The 20658-nt window shown below is 44.2% G+C and overlaps 1 protein-coding gene across 4 annotated transcripts; it reads left to right on the top strand.

Annotated features, from left to right (window-relative positions):
• Positions 1–3353: 3353 nt before the first annotated feature.
• Positions 3354–20098, top strand: kif5bb (kinesin family member 5B, b). Of its 4 annotated transcripts, none has more exons than XM_076999597.1 (26): positions 3355–3744; positions 8566–8653; positions 8790–8863; positions 8960–9064; positions 9449–9497; positions 9763–9818; positions 9922–10009; positions 10704–10828; positions 10934–11038; positions 11135–11280; positions 11417–11565; positions 11667–11857; positions 11993–12061; positions 12225–12431; positions 12538–12681; positions 12820–13005; positions 13184–13301; positions 13541–13596; positions 14734–14843; positions 15851–15952; positions 17549–17609; positions 17694–17765; positions 18224–18328; positions 19264–19480; positions 19592–19727; positions 19811–20098. In XM_076999597.1, exons 1-25 carry the CDS (start codon positions 3619–3621, stop codon positions 19720–19722), a joined length of 2880 nt encoding a protein of 959 aa, XP_076855712.1. In that variant the 5' UTR covers positions 3355–3618; the 3' UTR covers positions 19723–19727; positions 19811–20098. The 4 variants fall into 4 exon arrangements, with proteins under 4 accessions (XP_076855710.1, XP_076855709.1, XP_076855712.1 ...); XM_076999596.1 differs by having other exon boundaries at positions 12817–13005; XM_076999595.1 differs by having other exon boundaries at positions 3354–3744; positions 17549–17765.
• The last annotated feature ends 560 nt before the right edge of the window (positions 20099–20658 follow it).

Here is a 20658-nt window from a genome sequence, read left to right as displayed (position 1 = left end):
TAATCCGTATGCTCTCACATCTCCCACTATTAACTCCTGTTGACCTTCATATACCTCACTGACCTTTGTCTGTCATGTGACTGCTGCTGTATGGTGTGTCCATCGTGGTGTGAGAAGCATGCCTTCCTTAAGGTGCGTACCATCACCGAATCTCAGCACTTCTTCCTTGTTTTCTAAACTGGTGCTTTTGCAATCAGCTTTATGATAGTGGGCCCCATATCATTCATTATAGTTGTTGGCCCCACAGGGAGCGTAATTAAGGCCTCTATAAAGGAGAGGTTTGTAGCCTATTTTCTCTTAGTTGTTAGTGTACGCTTCATATGCCAAAAGAGAAAGGAGACTGAGACAGCTGTCACAGCTAGAAGAAAACTTTATCAACTAGTTTTTTTTTTCAGTCAGGTTGAATCGCATACATGAATTCAAATTCAAATTCATTCAAATAAATTCATTTAAATAAATTGTTTGCGGTGCCACAGACTGACTGACTTGGTAGCCACAGGCGTGATCAATTGTATAACAGAAACACATAAAGAGCACCTTCTCTTTTGCCCACATGATTGTACATCAGAGCTGAGAATCCACTGGAGGGGCTAGATAAGCATTAAAACATGCAGTTCACAGATAATGCTCACAATGCTCAACTGCACATTTGAAGAACATAAGTAGACGTCAATGTACACCTAGTATAAATTAAACACCATGTTCTTTCTGGTTTGGTAGCAGAGTGCACACACATATCTGGTTTCTAATGCGGTTTCTTTCCCTCTGAGGTAATATGAAGCAGTGAAAAGTCTGTGGATTATACTATAGGTTACCTGTACAAACACAGATTTTCATACACCCCTAGTGAGATCTTCTCTCTTTCCAAAGGGTCATTGCCACCTGCAGCAGCAGTTTCCTGTTTCCAACCATGATTTCCTCCTGGATACCAAGAGGAAGCTGACAGCACTCAGAGCTGGGACCGGACACGCACACACTCAATCTCCTTCGTTATCTTGTCTTTTGAACCTTGGAAGTAAAATTTGCTTTAACCTGTGGATAATATGAGAGGCACACTCTAATAATAACCACTAAATCTTGGCTCTGGAATTTACATGCATGGCATTTAACTGATGCTTTTATCCAAAGTGATTTATGATTATGACAGAGTTCAATTTGAGCAATTGAGGGCTTTGTACAGAGGTCCAACAGTGGCAACTTTGTGGTGGGACATTGGCAACCTTCTAATTACTAACTGAGTACCTTAACCACTGAGATACCACTGCATTGAATAAACCAGTAACATCATATACAGTGGGGGGAGAAGTATTTAGTCAGTTACCAATTGTGCAGGTTCTCCCACTTAAAAGATGAGAAAGACCTGTAATTGACATTATAGGTAGACCTCAACTATGAGAGACAATATAAGAAAAAAATCAAAAAATCACATTGTCTGATTTTTAAATAATTATGGTGGAAAAAAGTATTTGGTCAATAACAAAATCCACCTCAATTATTTGTCATATATCCTTTGTTGGCAATGACACAGGTCAAATACCAAATACTGGTCACTTACAAACAAGCAAGATTTCTGGCTGTCACAGACTTGTAACTCCTCTGTCCTCCACACATTACCTGTACGGTCACACTCCAAACTCCACTATGATGAAGACCAAAAAAGCTGTTGAAGGACACCAGAAACAAAATTGTAAATCTGCACCAGGCCACCAGGCTGGGAAGACTAAATCTGCAATCTGCAATAGGCAAGCAGCTTGGTGTGAAGAAATCAACTGTGGGAACAATAATTAGAAAATGGAAGTCCTATAAGACCACTGATAATCTTCCTCGATCAGGGGCTCCACGCAAGATCTCAGCCCGTGGGGTCAAAATGATCACAAGAATGGTGAGCAAAAATCCCAGAACCACACAGGGGGACCTAGTGAATGACCTGCAGAAAGCTGGGACCAACGTTACAAAGGCTACCATCAGTAACACACTACGTCGCCACGGACTCAGATCCTGCAGTGCCAGACGTGTCCCCCTGCGTAAGCCAGTACATATCCGGGCCCGTCTGAAGTTTGCTAGAGAGCATTTGGATGTTGCAGAAGAGTATTGGGAGAATGTCATATGGTCAGATGAAACCAAAGTAGAACTATTTGGTAAAAACACAACTCGTCGTGTTTGGAGGACAGTGAATGCTGAGTTGCATCCAAAGAACACCATACCAACTGTCAAGCATGGGGGTGGCAACATCATGCTTTGGGGCTGTTTCTCTGCAAAGGGACCAGGACGACTGGTCCGTGTACATGAAAGAATGAATGGGGCCATGTATTGTGATATTGAGTGCAATACAAATATACAATATAAGAAGCATTTCAAGGTCCTGGCCTAGTCAGTCTCCAGATCTCATAGAAAACTCCTAGTTGATAGTCTGTGTAGCTCGCCGACAGCCCCATAATATCACTGCTCTAGTGGAGATCTGTATGGAGGAATGGATCAACATACCATCAACAGCGTATGCCAACCATGTGAAAACTTGCAGAAAACATCAACAAAAGATATATAACAAAGTAACTTTTGTTGTTGACCAAATACTTTTTCCCACCATAATTGGCAAATAAATACTTAAAATCAGACAATGTGATTTTCTGATTTTTTCCCCCTCATTTTGTCTCTCATAGTTGAGGTCTACCTGTGATGTCAATAACAGGCCTCATCTTTTTAAGTGGGAGAACTTGCACAATTGGACTACTTTTAAGTGGGAGAACTTGCACAATTGGACTACTTTTTCCCCCCACTGTAATAAAGGTTAGCCTTTTCACATGTCTCTGCTCCTGAATTAATTAATTTGGGGTTTTGCAATGACAATATGATATTGAAGGTTTTGCATGAAAATAAGTTAACATGTATCTATCATATAAGGTAATCGTGTAGCCTATATTTCATGTAAGGTGTATGCTACTACGAACCTTGATAATAAATCCAGTGTAATGATCCATTACAAAACAAGATTATAAAAAAATTTCTGCAATTGTCCAGAATTCTCCAATTGGGCTAGAGTTGGCAGCACGTACATGCTGCAGTTTTCTGCTTTAGACCTCTAAATTTATTGAAAATTCTCCCCGTTAAATTGACATCCACCCAGGACATCATGTTAGTAGACGAGGGCTATTGCAATTCCAATGAAAGCACAGGAAATGCCATAATTTGAAAGGAAATGAATAATAATATGTAGTGTAGTGCAACGACAGTGGCCCCCTTTTTTTACATTTCATGTGCAGCTAACAAAAAAAACTAGCTAACGTAAGTAGAAAATGTGGCCACTAAGGGGAAGTGTGGAGTGTGTAACTGGGCTTGGAGTCCGAACCAGACCAGCGCCTGGGGAGGCAGCGGTGACGTCACCCAGCAGCATCCGCGCCCCGCCGACGAGCGAACGGCGAGGGTCGGACGTGTTAGCGCAGTCGTGGGTGCCCCGCTATGGCTTCGCGTTTAGGGCCACAGTGAACGGAAACCGAGCTCGACACCCCTGCTGCTTGTTCTGAAATCGTACAAATAACCCGCGGCGTCGAGGGGCGCGGCCTCCCGGAGCAGGATCCTCGGCAGCGTTGCGACACCCCGTCCCAGGTCTCGGGGGTTAAGATGGCGGACCCGGCGGAGTGCACCATCAAAGTGATGTGCCGTTTCAGGCCGCTCAACGGCTCCGAGGTGATGAGGGGGGACAAATACATCCCCAAGTTTCAAGCGGAGGACAGTGTGATTGTCGGGGTGAGTGGAGGGTCCGTCTGTGTGGTTGTACGCGGGATACAGTTGAGCTGCGGGCGGGCGGGCCGGTGTCCTTATGTAAGTCCACCTCAGCTAGCGCACTAGCGTTAGCATCTTCCCCCCCACGACCGTCGCCTCAGCCCCGCGGGCCTTCACCGCGCTCCTAACGACGTTTACCGGATAAAAGTGTCCTCCGTGAGGGCTGACAGACTTTATTTTTTCCCCTCATTGTCGAATTTAATAAACTGCGAGGTAGCTAACGTCTAGCCGCGGTCCGTTAGCCACCCCGCTAGCCGCAGCGAACCGGGCCTTTTCACTCGGGCTCTCATGATTCAGTGTTCAGCCTCACAGACCCAAACACACGATAACGAGACTCGGTGGGGGGGGGGGAGGACACACGGCCCAAACACGACACGACCCGAACACGTCCGTCTAGATAAAACACTTTAAACGGTGACACGAAGCTGTGTGTTTGGTTCCGTATCTCGGTCCTTTAGTTATGACTGTTGTCAGTATCACGGCCGCGGCTCTCCGTCGTGATGACTCGGCCTGCTTCAGTCACGCAGGGCTGAGGGAACATGTCTGTCTTTATTCGTGTTAATAATGTGTTTAACTGCCACAAATTCAGCTTCTCAGTCCTCGACCCGCTCGCCTGGTTCTGCAGTTTAACTTGGTCACCGCTGGTAGAAGCGGTAAGTTAGTTGGCTGACCCAGCTGGTTCGGTCAGGTGACGGCAGCCTTCATTTCCCTGCTGTAACGTGTTCGTAGCCAAACAAGAATACGCCAATGCGATAAATAAATAATCCTGTTGGCTTATTTATTTATTTAGTCAACGTTTACACGTAATAACATGTAACTTAATCACGTTAATAACGTGTTGTCGTTGTTAAGAAAACCAATATAAAGTGCTTGTCATCAAGACGTTGTGTGTGGGAGTATATTCGCAATTAGGTGTCGTTTCCCACTTCACATGACAGAAAAATAAAATCCCTGTATTGTACAATTAATTAATTTACGTATATGATGCCTAATGATGTACCATATAAAGTGCTTCTTGTTGTTTGTGTAACAGCGTTGCTAGGTTATACATTTAAAATTTTTATGAAGTTGCCACTTTAATTTAGCTGCTTTAACTTTTATTTTATTAGATTTTAATGTTAAGGTATGTTTATATTGTTTCATTGAAAAAATATCTTATATTCTCATTCATGTAGTATTTTCACTGCTGTTGCTCAAGAGCTTTCCTCTAGTTTGGTTTCAGCCCCTGGTCCATGGTTGAATCTGGCAAATTAAGGAACATTTATTGAAGAGACATGCATACTGCAGCAAGTCATTGTAGTTTAGGGCTGGAACTTGAATTGCTACCTAAGGGTAGCTCTGCAGGACCGGTGATATTCTTACATAGGCTGAAAGAGCATGACCCGTCTTGTTGAGTGTTGACTTAACAAAGTCAGTTTTATTTTACAGTCTGTGTATTCAGATCTATTAAATGAATGGGGGTGGAGTTGCTTGGATAGGGTGTTATTTGATGAGGCCCATTCAGCTTCTCCAAGCAAACTTTCATCAGTGCAGATTTTACCAACATAACCTCTTTTACTAGTTGCTTACTGTCAATAGTTAGAAATATTACTATTAATAAATAGTAAATTATATACTTGTTGCTTGCTGCTACTATTATGGAAAAGAAGAGTATTCACCAGGTCTGTAGTGCATCTAATCTTCTGTTCTCAGTACCATTCTGCCAACATTGCAAGCTAATTCTGTCATGTAACATCCAAACCTAGAGTACCATAAACCCACAAACGTCCCATGTTCGCAATAAGACTATTCAGTTAATATGTCTGTTCTGTCACTCTTTTTACAGATTTTGGTTGGTTCTTTTTCTTAGATTTGTGTTAGGTTTATATATGAGTTTATGTCTTTGTCCTTTTCTTGTCATACTTCCTAAACCCACTGACAAGTTACAGCCACCCCTTTTGTTTCCCAGCAGTGTGTGTGTGTGTGTGGTGTGTGGGCGGGCCTGGCTGGGCTGGGCTAGGCTGGGCTGGAGAGGCAGCTGGTAGCTGGTCAAACAAGGTTGGCCCTTTAGTTAATGGCAGTCAGTACCTGAGCCACTGCTGGTGCATGGGCTACACATTCAGCTCAGGGTGCTGAGGCTTATGTGCTTGCATGACCACCTCTAACTGCCACTGGAGGAGACACTTTATCATGGTCGAACACCAACCAATATTTTCGTAGTCTGCGTACACACATCCAGTGAAGTGAATGTGAGATGTAGGAAATACTGGCACGGTGGCAGGAGCCAAAACAACATGTCTATGTATTCTTCACACCTGTGCTTGTGGAGGACATGGATATCAGCATGAACATTGGCTAGAGCCTTAGGTTAGCTAAATTTTAGTGTGGTATTGTGTATTTAAATCTCATTTTAAAACTAGTATTCTCCTTGCTGCTTGACACAAGTGCTTTCTGATGTGCAGGTCTAAGCAGTTAAGAAACATCATCTTATGTTCCAGTATAAAAGACACATGCTGTCTAACATGCTTTAGGTCTCTATTAATCATCGTCATTTAAAATGGCTCCACACATGCATACAAGAACAGATCAACTTTGCACGATTTATTCATTTTTTTCACAATTGAGTTTAGTTTTGTTTGAGTTGTTTGTAACTAACTTTTTTAGTTCTTGTTTTGGGTTTGTTTTCAGTTCTTCATAATAGAATCAGATTTGGGTGGTGTAGTATCAAAAGTGTCTTTATGCATGATGGTGAATGCTAGGGGTATAACAGTACATAGCAGGCATGGTTCAGTTCACACCACAGTTTAAAGTAATTCATACATTTATAAATCGTAGTAATTAAAGAAGAGCTGCTCCCATACTGAGTTAAACGCCAAATGATCAAAGTGAGTTTCGAAGACAAGATTTAAAAACAGATACTGTATGTGGCTATTCAAACATGTAAAGGAAACTCATTCCAGAGTTGGTTGGCTGATAATGCGGTTGAACAACCAGCAGGGGAAAGTCTGCGCATCTGAGTGTCCTGGATGGCATGTATGGAGTTAATCGATCAGAGAGAAAGGTTGGAGCTTGGCCATTCAAGGATTTATAAGGAAATAATAAAACCTTGAATTTAATCCTAAAATGCACAGAAGCATTTTAGTGAAAAGAAGCCATTATTGGAGAAATATGTTTATGCTTGCGACTTCCTGTTAAAATAAGTACTGCAGCATTCTGGGCCAACTGTAAACTAATCCTGACATAAAGGGCATTACAGTAGTAACGTCAGGATGACACAAAAGCGTGTATAACCCTCTCAAAATTATTAAAAGATAGAAAGGACTCAACCTTGGATAAAGCTTTAGTTTAAAAAAACTATAATTACCTAGTTTGGTTGTTCAATTTTTTTTTCAGTTTAAAACCATTGTCCACTATTTTCTTTTTACAGTCAGTCTTCCAAAAGCTTGCAGAACACACAGATCTCTCCTTTGGGTATCACACGACCTCCTGGGGCAAGGAATAAGGTTTTGTTTTCTTTTCAGTTTAAAAGGTTTAAGGCAATCCAAATTTAGTATTTACTTAAGGCGTTTCAGTAATAACTTTAGATAAATATTTTTAAAATAAAATTGTCATACATAATGAAAATACATGCCATATTTTGTAAGATTGGTCCATAGTGGTACCATATAAAAAGAATCTAGGATAGGCCTGATAACTGAACCATGGTGGACTCCACAAGAAAGAGGCACTGTGAACGTTTTTGAAATTCTTCCGTAATTTGAAAAACTGAAGCATCTAGGTTGTATTTTTCAATTAGCCATTGAACTATTGCATGTTTGAAATTTGTTAGTACGACTCCTGAAGCAAAGCCATTATTCGTAATACAGTGGAAAAATAGCCCAATAAACTGAAAAATCTTTGAAATTTGGAAATATTTCTCAATTATCCAAGGATACCTCAAGACATGCAGAGTGAGTGGTATTAAAAGACAACATTAATAGTATAAAAATAACAAAAGGTTTGTGACAGTTTAGTACAAGTTTGGTGCAAGGTCAGTACAAGTTTGGTGCAATCGGGAAAATTTCCCCAAAAGCCCCATATGTATAAAGCGAGATTTATTTTCATTTATGTTAGACAGACAGCAGTGCAAGTTACCTTGTTCTACCTAGATTCTAAGCCCTCTCTCGGGTAGCTGGTACAGCCAGCAGTGTATTATCTAGTGAAACGTACACAGCGAACACACTATTGCATAGGTCATGCTTTTAATAATAGTTAGGGAAAAATTAAAAGGCAGTAGGTCACAATTGGCAACAAAGCTGAAAATGATCTCATATTAAAATAAATACGATAATTAAAGAAAATGTCTAATGTCCAAATGTTCCATTTAGACCACTAAATATTTATCAAGCTTTAACATTTTAAGCTTAAGGCCAACCTGATAATTTGTTATTATTATTTATATACTGCAAATTAAGGTGTTGCTGAGAAGCTAGACTTCTGTTTTTGTTTCTGTTTTCTGCCTCCAGTGGTTAACAATAGTAATAATATATAGTAAGAAAGCAGTAAGAATACTTTGGCAAGACTCCTAACATTACATTTGCATTCCTACTTCTAACATCATTGAGATTGTAAGTTGCTCTGGACATGTCTGACACATGCTTCGGCACATCTGGGTGATGCTGAGGTGTGTTAGCATGTTCATATGTTTTCCACACACGTTCTACAATGCTGACATGCATCCTGCTTCACGACTCTCGCGCCTACACCACGTCCATCACGTCTGTCATGGTGCGTGTGTCACCCAGTGTTGCTCTTCATCTCTTCCAGGGAAAGCCGTACGCGTTTGACCGTGTCTTCCAGTCCAGCACGTCTCAGGAGCAGGTGTATAAAGCGTGTGCTCAAGAGATCGTTAAAGGTGAGATCTGCCACCACTATTTCAGTCATTAGCTCAAAGGCCCGTGGTGGAAATGGAGTCATGCATAGCATCAAAACCATTTGAATCAATTACATATTATTAATTGGCAATTAATAGAAAATCTCCCCTCCCCCAGATGTGCTTGAGGGTTATAACGGTACAATATTTGCCTATGGGCAGACCTCATCTGGCAAAACACACACTATGGAGGTAAAATGCTTTTCCATGTTATAGAAGAACACAATTTGTTAATGCTCAATATTTAACAAAGTACTTTGGCACATTTTGTCTGGGTTATGTTTCCAGGGTAATCTGCACGACCCGGATGGGATGGGAATTATTCCACGCATTGTACAGGACATATTTAACTACATTTACTCAATGGATGAAAACCTGGAATTCCATATCAAGGTATAAAGTGAACTAGGGTTCCTGCTGTACATGCGTAACCTCTTTAGTTCATGCCTTTTCAACAGCTACTTCTCACTGTGGATTTTCATGTGTATTATTATTTTAGGTGAGTGTATGGCTTCATCTGTGTCAATATAGCTGTTTTAAGGGGAACAATTGTGTTCCCCTTATATTACAATTTCACTTTGATATGTTTAGCAGTGAAATTATGCTCTTAATCTGTACATATTAATTATCTATATCTGCTACTGATATGAATAATGTATTCGGGTAATTAAGAGGTAGTTGTTGCTCTGTGCACAGTAATGTGTGTCTTAAGATTTCCTGCTATGTCTGACTCGCATCACAGTGATTATAAGCTGACGGTTGTTTTTTCGTTGACAGGTGTCATATTTTGAGATTTATTTGGATAAAATCAGAGACTTGCTGGATGGTAAGTGTGAAACTGCATGTGATTTGAATACTGTTCAGTAATCAGTCTACATTCACTTGCTGTTCATATAGCCTACCAATAAAGTGCAGAGTTCGCATTGATGTTTTTATTTCTTTTGCGTGGTTCATGATCACTGCTTTAGAGCAGTCCTATCAAGCGCCGACCAGTGAAATGTACTTGCTAAAAGCCATTTTGTATTAAGGCAGAAACATGGACGGCCATCTGATTGGAATAAGTTAACTCAGCAACTCTGACTCTCTTGCAGTGTCTAAGACTAACCTCTCTGTGCATGAAGACAAGAACAGGGTCCCATATGTCAAGGTGAATTATGGCTAATGTTGAATGGGTTGGTGGTTGCTGTGTTGGCTGCATTCATAATAGAAACTCACTGGCTTCTTGCGTTCTTCCCCCTGCCCCACCCCAGGGTTGCACCGAGCGCTTTGTGTGTAGCCCAGAAGAAGTAATGGACACCATCGATGAAGGGAAATCCAACAGACATGTGGCTGTTACAAGTACGCTCACGCACTCGGATGTGTGCACAAATACAGCCCCGTTCAGCTGCAACCTGTTTGCGTTTAGAGGAGACCAAGCATTCCGGGGGTTACTTGCACACAACTTTGGGGAAAGGTCACACACAAAGCTTTATTTTATGTGAAAGCAGCTAATTATTTGAAAAGGCTGTAATAATTTTCTTAAATTCTGTGGTTGTGGTAGTGCTGTAGGTTAGTAAAAAGGAAGCAGATTATCCAGCTGTTTTGGTCACTGGACAGCTGCGAGTCCCAGGAGGTGTTGCTATGAGTGCAGTGTTGCGGCTGTCAACGTAACTGTCCTTCCTGACGCAGGCCCGTGTCCCCTTGAGCAGAATATTTAACTGCAAGTTGTTCAGGGCGTCATAGCCATCCAGGGCCAGTGGTGCATGACAGATGATGGGTCATACTCAGGCTAGGAAGGCTACCTAGGATCTCCTATTAATGCTGACAACACAGGTGTCTGTTACACTGAGCATCTGCCAAGTGCCCTTCCTGTCATATAAGAGGAAAGACCTGCAGAAAGTCAGAACTGACTACAAATGAAAAAGGTTGGAGAGAGGGGCGAAATTAGGTTCTTCCGTGTTATACATGATAAACCATTAAATAGCAGCTTAGATTTGTGAAACAGTACATGGCTATATGTGTGTGTGTGTGTGTGTGTGTGTGTGTGTGTCAGACATGAATGAGCACAGCTCTAGGAGTCATAGCATCTTCCTGATTAATGTGAAGCAGGAGAACACACAAACTGAACAGAAGCTTAGCGGGAAGCTCTATCTGGTGGACCTGGCTGGGAGTGAGAAGGTAACACGCTCCTCACGTCTCTCCTGTCGTTTGCTTTCTTTCTGTCGTCTTTGCTCTCACTCGGACTGCTCTGTTCATCATTGATGTGTGCACGCGCATGAATAGGTCAGCAAGACCGGAGCAGAAGGAGCCGTGTTGGACGAAGCCAAAAACATCAACAAGTCCCTCTCTGCTCTGGGTAACGTCATCTCCGCACTGGCTGAAGGGACGGTACGTTCATCCCACCTCCCCGTGTTTCTCTCTGGGCATCATGGTGAAGCCGGCCGGTCCCCAGTGTAATGCGTCCATCCCTGTCCCGCGTGGCAGACGTATGTCCCCTACAGGGACAGTAAGATGACCAGGATCCTGCAGGACTCTCTGGGCGGGAACTGCAGGACCACCATCGTCATCTGCTGCTCGCCTTCCTCGTTCAACGAGGCCGAGACCAAATCCACACTCCTGTTTGGACAGAGGTGAGCGCGGACACACGCGCTTCATAAGTACACCGAGACCTCCGCACCAATATCGTTGGAGCATTTCATAACTATTAATATCTGATTATTGTGTGTGTGTGTGTGTGTGTGTGTGTGCGCACTACGCTGTCCACAGAGCGAAGACCATTAAGAACACTGTGTGTGTGAATGTGGAGCTAACGGCAGAACAGTGGAAGAAGAAATATGAGAAGGAGAAGGAGAAGAACAAGACCCTCCGCAACACCATCACGTGGCTGGAGAACGAGCTCAACCGCTGGAGGAACGGTACGCGCGTACACCAGCTACACCCGCCAGCCAGCTACACCTCCCCATCATGAGAAATACTCCCCTTTACTCCCCTCACGCGTGTACCTGCCTGGTTGTAGGTGAGAGCGTGCCGATTGAAGAGCAGTTCGATAAGGAGAAGGCCAACGCCGAGGTTTTGGCTCTGGACAACACGGTGAATAACGATAAGATTGCCTCCACCCCAAACATCCCTGGGGTGCGTCTGACCGACACCGAGAGAGAGAAGTGCGAGGCAGAGCTGGCCAAGCTCTACAAGCAGCTGGACGACAAGGTGACGCAGGCCGCCTGAGCCGTCACACGTGGCTGACCACTGCGAGCCGTCAACGCGGCATGACGTTTGTGTGATTGTCGTCTCGCGTCTCCTCACTGTCGGCCGTGTTCTCTCCCGCTCTCTCCCTCTGTGCAGGATGACGAGATTAACCAGCAGTCTCAATTGGCTGAGAAGCTCAAACAGCAGATGTTGGACCAGGAAGAGGTGAGAGCCCCACACCCTCTCTCACACAACTCCTGTCTACCTGATGCTCCTCTGCTGTTATTTCCTGTTCTGCTTGGAGTTCTAGCATTGCTCCAGATTGAGCTCTGGCCACGTGTGTGTACTAATGTGCGTGCGTGTGTGTGTGTGTGTGTGTGTGCTGTAGCTGCTGGCCTCTTCGCGGCGGGACCACGATAACCTGCAGGCGGAGCTGACCCGCCTGCAGCTGGAGAACGAGGCCTCCAAGGAGGAGGTGAAGGAGGTGCTGCAGGCTCTGGAGGAGCTCGCCGTCAACTACGACCAGAAGAGCCAGGAGGTGGAGGACAAGACCAAGGAGTTCGAGTCCCTTAGTGACGAGCTCAGCCAGAAGTCGGTATGAAGGCATTAATTAGTTCTCTTTTAAATATATACAAGACACAAGGGTCCTCCTCTGGTCCAAAGGCGGCCGAAATGAGCTCGGTCTGTTTGTGCTGTTGCAGAGTGTTCTGGCCTCCTTGGACTCTGAGCTGCAGAAGCTGAAGGAGATGACCAACCACCAGAAGAAGAGAGTCACCGAGATGATGTCCTCACTGCTGAAGGACCTGACGGAGATCGGCATCGCCGTGGGCAGCAATGACATCAAGGTGAGAGGCCGCGCAGCCCCGCTAACCCTGCCAGAGCGTCATCTACGCCCATACTGCCACGCAACCTTCATTCCTTATTTTAATCTGCATTTTGTCTCTCCTTTTCTCCCTCCTCCGTCCTGCCGTGCCTCTCAGCAGCACGAGGGCAGCGGTCTGATCGACGAGGAGTTCACCGTGGCCCGGCTCTACATCAGTAAGATGAAGTCGGAGGTGAAGACCCTGGTGAAGCGCAGCAAGCAGCTGGAGCTGGCTCAGGCCGACAGCAACAAGAAGATGGACGAGAACGAGAAGGAGCTGGCGGCCTGCCAACTCCGCATCTCCCAGGTACCTGACGCAAGACCCGCACGCCCCCGAGAAACCGCCGTCTGCCCTGTGACGGAGGCAGTGAGAGGATTGTGTGAAGTGTTTCTCCTCTAGGACGGTCTGACATGTTTTGGTCATTGAGAAGGATGTGTTTTAAAATCTGCATGTAATTATTATTTTTTTCCTTTGTGTTTTTCAGCACGAGGCAAAGATCAAGTCTCTGACGGAGTACCTTCAGAACGTGGAGCAGAAGAAGAGGCAGTTGGAGGAGAACGTCGACTCCCTTAATGAGGAACTGGTGAAGCTCAGTGCTCAGGGTACACACGCCTCTACTCTCAAACTCACACCTGCCTTAAGTTGTAGTTCTCTGGTGAAATATTTATAACCTGCCTTTGGAGAGGGAAAGAGAGAGCTATTTGATCCCCAGTTCTAGATTGTAGTCGGTCCAAATTGCATAGATGGACACCTCAGTCTGGAGTTTTGCGTGTTTAGATACATGTGGTAATAAGATGTATGCAGTATACTGGTTTTCTGACTTGCCTATGATCTTTTACAGAGAAAGTTCATGCTATGGAGAAAGAGAATGAAATTCAGACAGCAAATGAGGTCAAGGTATGCCTTTTCATAGCACTGCTAACAAGCATTACACCATGCTTGTGTTGTGCATCATGGATAAATATTGTGTGATGAAAAAAAATTGTGTGTTCACTGGTCTAAGCCTAAGTGATGACAAGACACCTGTGGCCTGGAGTCAAAGGGATCAGATTGGTGCTGCTGTCTGGGTGGGTGGGATGCCATTACCCCGCCCCAAGATGCCATTACTCCACCCCAAGATGCCATTGCTCCGCCCCCTGATGCTTCCTACAACTGCATTGAGCTGCCCTCTGTCACAGCACAGGCAGCAGTTTGATAGATGTTGCACCACATGTTTTGGGGGCAGCGTGTGTTCAGCACACCCAGTGCCGCCCACCATCACCGTGACGGTGGAAGATGGCATAGCTATTAAACTGGGAGGAAAACAGGACAATGTAAATAATGAAATTGTGAAAATGGTGTGTAGCCTAAACTGGCGTATCATGGCTCTGGCCTAAGAACACCTGTCCTTTAGACACATTACACGTCCTGTACTTTGTGTACTGAGATAGATACTGGGCCTTTCTTCAAGAAGAAAAGCTGGTGAAGACCTTAACAGTACCAGGGGGCTGGGCATGACTCCCTGGAGGTGGCTGTCTTCATCAGGATGCGTTCACCATGATGTTTCATAGTGGGAGGCAGATGTTTGCCTTCTCCAGACGTGAGCCTGTGCTGATGAACGGGGAGCAGCTGGGAGAGTTTATTGATCACACCCCATTTTATTGATCACGCCCCATTTTATTGATCACGCCCCATTTTACTGATCACGCCCCATTTAGCTTTCGTTGCTGCTTAGCCATTTTTGTGCTACTTGCACCAAATTTCAGGAGATGCACCCTGAATGTTGTTGTATAAGAGAGTCTTGTCTTTACTGTGTGCATTTGCTGTGTGTGTACTGGATGCAAACATTTTTGGAATGAGGGTCCTGCCATAATGCCAGATATGTGCAGTTCTTGTTAATGGGATTAATACAGCAAAGGTCACTTTTGGTTTTTGTGTGTTTGTATTACTCTTGACATATGTGGTTTAAAGTAAAATGTTTTCTAATGATAGCAGTCCTTGATCTGTGTGTGTGTGTGTGTGTGTGTGTGTGTGTGTGTGTGTGTGTGTGTGTAGGCTGCAGTGGAGCAGCAGATTCAGAATCACAGGGAAGCTCACCAGAAGCAGCTGAGCAGCCTGAGGGATGAGCTGGAAAACAAGGAGAAAACCATCACTGATCTGCAGGAGTACGACACACACACACTACTGCCCTACACATTACCAGCACACACACACTACTGCCCTACACATTACCAGCACACACACTACTGCCCTACACATTACCGGCACACACACACTACTGCCCTACACATTACCAGCACACACACTACTGCCCTACACATTACCAGCACACACACACACACTACTGCCCTACACATTACCAGCACACACACACACACACACTACTGCCCTACACATTACCAGCACACACACTACTGCCCTACACATTACCAGCACACACACACACACACACACTACTGCCCTACACATTACCAGCACACACACTACTGCCCTACACATTACCAGCACACACACTACTGCCCTACACATTACCAGCACACACACACACACACACACACTACTGCCCTACACATTACCAGCACACACACTACTGCCCTACACATTACCAGCACACACACACACACTACTGCCCTACACATTACCAGCACACACACACACTACTGCCCTACACATAACCGGCGCACACACACTACTGCCCTACACATTACCGGCACACACACACTACTGCCCTACACATTACCGGCGCGCACACACACTACTGCCCTACACATTACCGGCGCGCACACACACACTACTGCCCTACACATTACCGGCGCGCACACACACACTACTGCCCTACACATTACCGGCGCGCACACACACACTACTGCCCTACACATTACCGGCGCACACACACACACACTACTGCCCTACACATTACCGGCGCACACACACACTACTGCCCTACACATTACCGGCGCACACACACACTACTGCCCTACACATTACCGGCGCACACACACACTACTGCCCTACACATTACCGGCGCACACACACACACTACTGCCCTACACATTACCGGCGCACACACACACACTATTGCCCTACACATTACGGCACTTCTGTACCAATCCTGTACAAATCTGCCAACACGCACTCTTTCTTCCTCTCTCTCTCCAATGTGTGTATACAGTCAGAATCAGAAGATCATGTTGGAACAGGAGCGTCTCAGGGTGGAGCATGAGAAGCTCAGAAGCATGGACCAGGATAAGAGCCGCAAGCTCCATGATCTGACGTACGTGCTCTCTGACACACTACACTGCCTGCTTCTTGTCTGATATAGCTTCCGTGTCTCTGAGGAAAGTATTGTATTGCTTTTAGGGGTGGGACGCGATCAAAAAAATTAATCGAATTAATCGGAAGCTTTGTAATTAATTAATCGAAATTAATCGCATTTTAATCGCATTTCAGTATTTAACATGAGAAATATTAATTTAAGTTTGAATGATGAATGAATCAATGAACATAATCATAAACTTCAACATCTTGTTTATTTTTCCACCAGTCTACTACATAGACCAATAGACGAGTGCAAAAAACAGTTCAGAACACTGGAAATTTTGACCAAAAATGTTGTTTAATTTTGGAAGTTTTGCTCAGGATATTGGAAGAATTGAAGTAAATCAGAAGATGTTTTTTAATACCATTTTAGATGGTATATTTTTCTTTAATTTCCCAGGCCTCTGCCACAGGGATCTCCATAGTGCCTATAAGTGGTCTTCTGCATGCTCAAAGCAAATGACTGGATCTTCATCATCTATAATATGAGCTGTCACAGACACCAAGATAATTCTTGTTGCTAACAGAGGTCCAGTGATCCCCAGTCAGAGCCACATTTGTTTCTTCACAATAACCTGTTTTACTTCCCTTTCCTCATCATACAGCTGCTGGATTTTCTTCGACATTGTCTTTCTGGACGGCAGTTCTTAACTTGCATCAGTTGACACAATTTGCAGTGCTTCTTGTAAGCCTTTAGCTTCGACCACAGAGAGCGAACAACACTGTAAATAATATGACGCGTCACGTATAAACGCGTGCAGAGTCGCGCGCGACGGTCACTCGCGAAAGTTTAATCCAGTCTTAATGGTCCAATGAAGGTAATTTAAAAACCAGGGGTGAGTTTCCCAAAACATTCTTAGCGCTAAGTACATCTTAACCTCGTACGTATGAACGAGGTTACGAAGTACTTAGCGCTAAGAACGTTTTGGGAAACTCACCCCAGGACATTTCCTCACTTAAAAAAAACCCGCGACGCCCGGGACAGGATGTGAAATACGGACATGTCCCGGAAAATACGGACGTTTGTTCACCATATCGTACTAGGAATACAATTAGCAGCTAAGTGGCTAAGTGATCATTACTGACCTGCGCGTTAGCCCCAACATGTTTTGCGTTGGTGTGGTAACGAAGGGTGGAAGTGCTCCTGTGATAAGCGAACTCCTTCCTACATAAAGTGCAAATAACACTATTTTTGTTTGTACTTCCATCTGGAAGTTTCTTATATTTAAATTTCCCATCCACCAGCGTAGCCTCTTCAGTCATCTGCATCATGCTCATCTTATTGTGCGTCCATATAATCTGTATGTCTGGAACTCGTGCACGGAGAAACATTCCACGGTGCAAAAGTGTCTCATGCGTTAAAATGCGTTAATATTTTTAGTGCGTTAATTTTCCTGTAATTAATTAATCGAAATTAACGCGTTAAAGTCCCACCACTAATTGCTTTTGATGAGAACTTTGATACTTTGAAGTAGGCAGAATGATGTTTCTTGAAGTTTGCAGGACCTGACTTCTTGGCCTGTGTGTGTGTATTTGACTTGTGTGATGATAGAGTTATGCAGGACAGAAGGGAGCAGGCCAGACAGGACCTGAAGGGCCTGGAGGAGACCGTGGTGGGTGACCTCTCTTCAGCTCATTGTGGACGTGTGTGTGTGTGTGCGCACGTGCGTGTACTCACTCTTCTCTGTTCCTTCCAGGCTAAGGAACTGCAGACTCTCCATAACCTACGAAAACTGTTTGTGCAGGACCTGGCAACCCGCGTCAAAAAGGTAGTCAAAAAGTTTATTTGAACAAGTGTGTTGGTTATTTTTAAGCTGATATAATGCGGTATGGTCAAACCCTTCATCTCATGAGAGGTGCTGACCTACCTCCTGTGTTGGGCCTGAATCACCACAGGACTGCAGGTGTATGTCTTCAACTCTAAAGCACTGGGGCTCACATACAGAATGTAGTATTCCTGTTTAAATGAATGTTAATGCAGACTTAATATTTATAGCAATTATGTTTGACTGAACAGTTTTATACCTTTTTGTAGATTGTGTAATAATAAACATAAACAATAATGGTCTGTTAACTATGCTAAAAGTGTACAGGAAAAAAAAAATTAGTTCATGACTGAATAACTGACTGAATAAGTCTCTTTTGCTTCTTATTCTGGAGGGGTTTTTATGTAGGAGATGCTGTTAAATTGTCCTTGTAAAATTCAGAGAGTTTATTTATTGGGCAGAGTGCTGAGATGGACTCAGACGACACTGGTGGCAGTGCAGCTCAGAAACAGAAGATCTCCTTCCTGGAGAACAACCTGGAACAGCTCACCAAAGTCCACAAGCAGGTAGACCATCGCTCAGGCACACATTCTCTCACACACACACACACACACACATTCTCTCACACACACACATTCTCACACACACACATTCTCACACACACACACACATTCTCACACACACACATTCTCACACACACACACACATTCTCACACACACACATTCTCACACACACACACACATTCTCACACACACACATTCTCACACACACACATTCTCACACACACACATTCTCACACACACATTCACACACACACACACACTAACTCACACACACACTAACTCACACACACATTCTCACACACACACATTCTCACACACACACATTCTCACACACACACATTCTCACACACACACATTCTCACACACACATTCACACACACACACACACTAACTCACACACACATTCTCACACACACACACATTCTCACACACACACACATTCTCACACACACATTCTCACACACACACATTCTCACACACACACATTCTCACACACACACATTCTCACACACACATTCACACACACACACACACACTAACTCACACACACATTCTCACACACACACACACACATTCTCACACACACTAACTCACACACACACTAACTCTCACACACACACACACACACATTCTCACACACACACACACACACACACACACACACACACACACACACACACACACTTGTTTTTACACCACATCTGTACTGTATATAAAGTTAGTTATTTGTGAGAGCTTGTAAAAGGCAGTTCTCCTTAGTCTTTTTTCTTTATATTCCATGGAGTATTCATAAGTTCTTATGCTGCCTTCTCCGCCTCTCTCTCTCTCTCTCTCTCTCTCTCTCTCTCTCTCTCTCTCTCTCTGTCTCTCTGTCTGTCTCTCTGTCTCTCTCTCTCTGTCTCTCTCTCTCTGTCTCTCTCTCTCTGTCTCTCTGTAGCTGGTGCGGGATAATGCAGACCTGCGCTGTGAGCTGCCCAAGCTGGAGAAGCGTCTTCGGGCCACGGCGGAGCGGGTGAAGACCCTGGAGACGGCCCTGAAGGAGGCCAAGGAGAACGCCGTGCGCGACCGCAAACGCTACCAGCAGGAGGTGGACCGCATCAAAGAGGCGGTCCGAGCCAAGAACATGGCCCGCAGAGGACACTCCGCACAGATCGGTACCTCGCTCAGTCGCCACGCTCCAATCTGCTCACTTCCGTTGCACTTTGGTGCACCTTTTACACAGTGACGCTTCTCTAATCTCATCCTCTCATGTCGCCTCCCTCCAGCCAAGCCCATCAGACCAGGCCAGCCCCCTGCTGCCTCCCCCACCCACCCCAACATCAACCGCCCCGGGGCCAGCCTCCTCCAGATGAGCCAGGCCGTTGGCATTCGTGGAGGAGGCGGAGCCAAACAGTAAAAGAAGTGAGTTGTCTTGTATTGTTTTTTTTTATTACCAGCTTAATTTGGATTTTAAGCTTTTAAACTTCTCTCTGTTCCTTTTATAGGGATTGAGGACTGTAAGTTCTCTAGATGAAATTATTATGGAGAAGAGCTGAACTGCCCCTACAACACTGGAAAGTTCAGGAACACTAATACCTACAGTTATATATATATATATATTTGAATATACATATATATATATATGTGTATGAAAAATTCCCACATGAGCTGTACATATGTTTCCTCTGCTCATGCCTTTAGAAATCCATCTCCTCTTTTAGACACACAAAACACTAATAAAATAGTGAAATCACTTCTATTTAAGTAGAGTGTAGTTTCACTCTGAAACACAATAGATTTCTGTTCATGTCCAATCATACTAGTCCTCAATGTGCCAAGCTGAATGTATCTTTAACCTTTACAGAGATCGTAAGAGAATGAAAAATTTAAAATGGAAAAGAAAAGGAAAAAAAAACTAGCAAAAAAAAAAAACCCAAAAAAAAAAAAACACACGAGCTCCTGCATCCTCCCAGCCTTATTTCTGTATGCGACCCACCACTTGTTTTGAAAGAGCACTCCTATTCTCTCTCGCTTCCACTCACTAGTTTCAATTGAACCACTTCACGTGAATGGATAGGTTGAACACTACAGTCTGAGTGTACATAATCGGAAAACTTGGGTTTTGTTTATTGGAATAAGTTATTAAGCATTAGTTACATGTGGTGAAAAGGGTAGACTAAAAGGAATGAAGAAAGATAGGAAAGGAAACGTGTTGTAGAAGAACACGACGCTGCTTCATGTAGACACTCCACAGGTATATTTTAAAGCACTGTACAAAGTATCGGTTGATGTGCATCATTACTGATTGACAACAGCATAGACAAATGTATGTAAAGACTCAGTCCCTGTAAAT

Source organism: Brachyhypopomus gauderio, chromosome 3 (genome assembly GCF_052324685.1).
Source record: "Brachyhypopomus gauderio isolate BG-103 chromosome 3, BGAUD_0.2, whole genome shotgun sequence".
Classification (NCBI taxonomy): domain Eukaryota; kingdom Metazoa; phylum Chordata; class Actinopteri; order Gymnotiformes; family Hypopomidae; genus Brachyhypopomus; species Brachyhypopomus gauderio.
The sequence above is the reverse complement of the archived record's forward strand: the minus strand, read 5'-3'. Positions and strand labels throughout refer to the sequence as shown.

Excerpts from the sequence above, each read along its gene's own strand:
- kif5bb (XM_076999594.1), top strand. The coding sequence starts at position 3,619 with ATGGCGGACCCGGCGGAGTGCACCATCAAAGTGATGTGCCGTTTCAGG. Across the intron at positions 11,281-11,416 it reads ACACTCCTGTTTGGACAGAG|AGCGAAGACCATTAAGAACA; the intron begins GTGAGCGCGGAC and ends CGCTGTCCACAG. Across the intron at positions 12,682-12,816 it reads TGGGCAGCAATGACATCAAG|CAGCACGAGGGCAGCGGTCT; the intron begins GTGAGAGGCCGC and ends CGTGCCTCTCAG.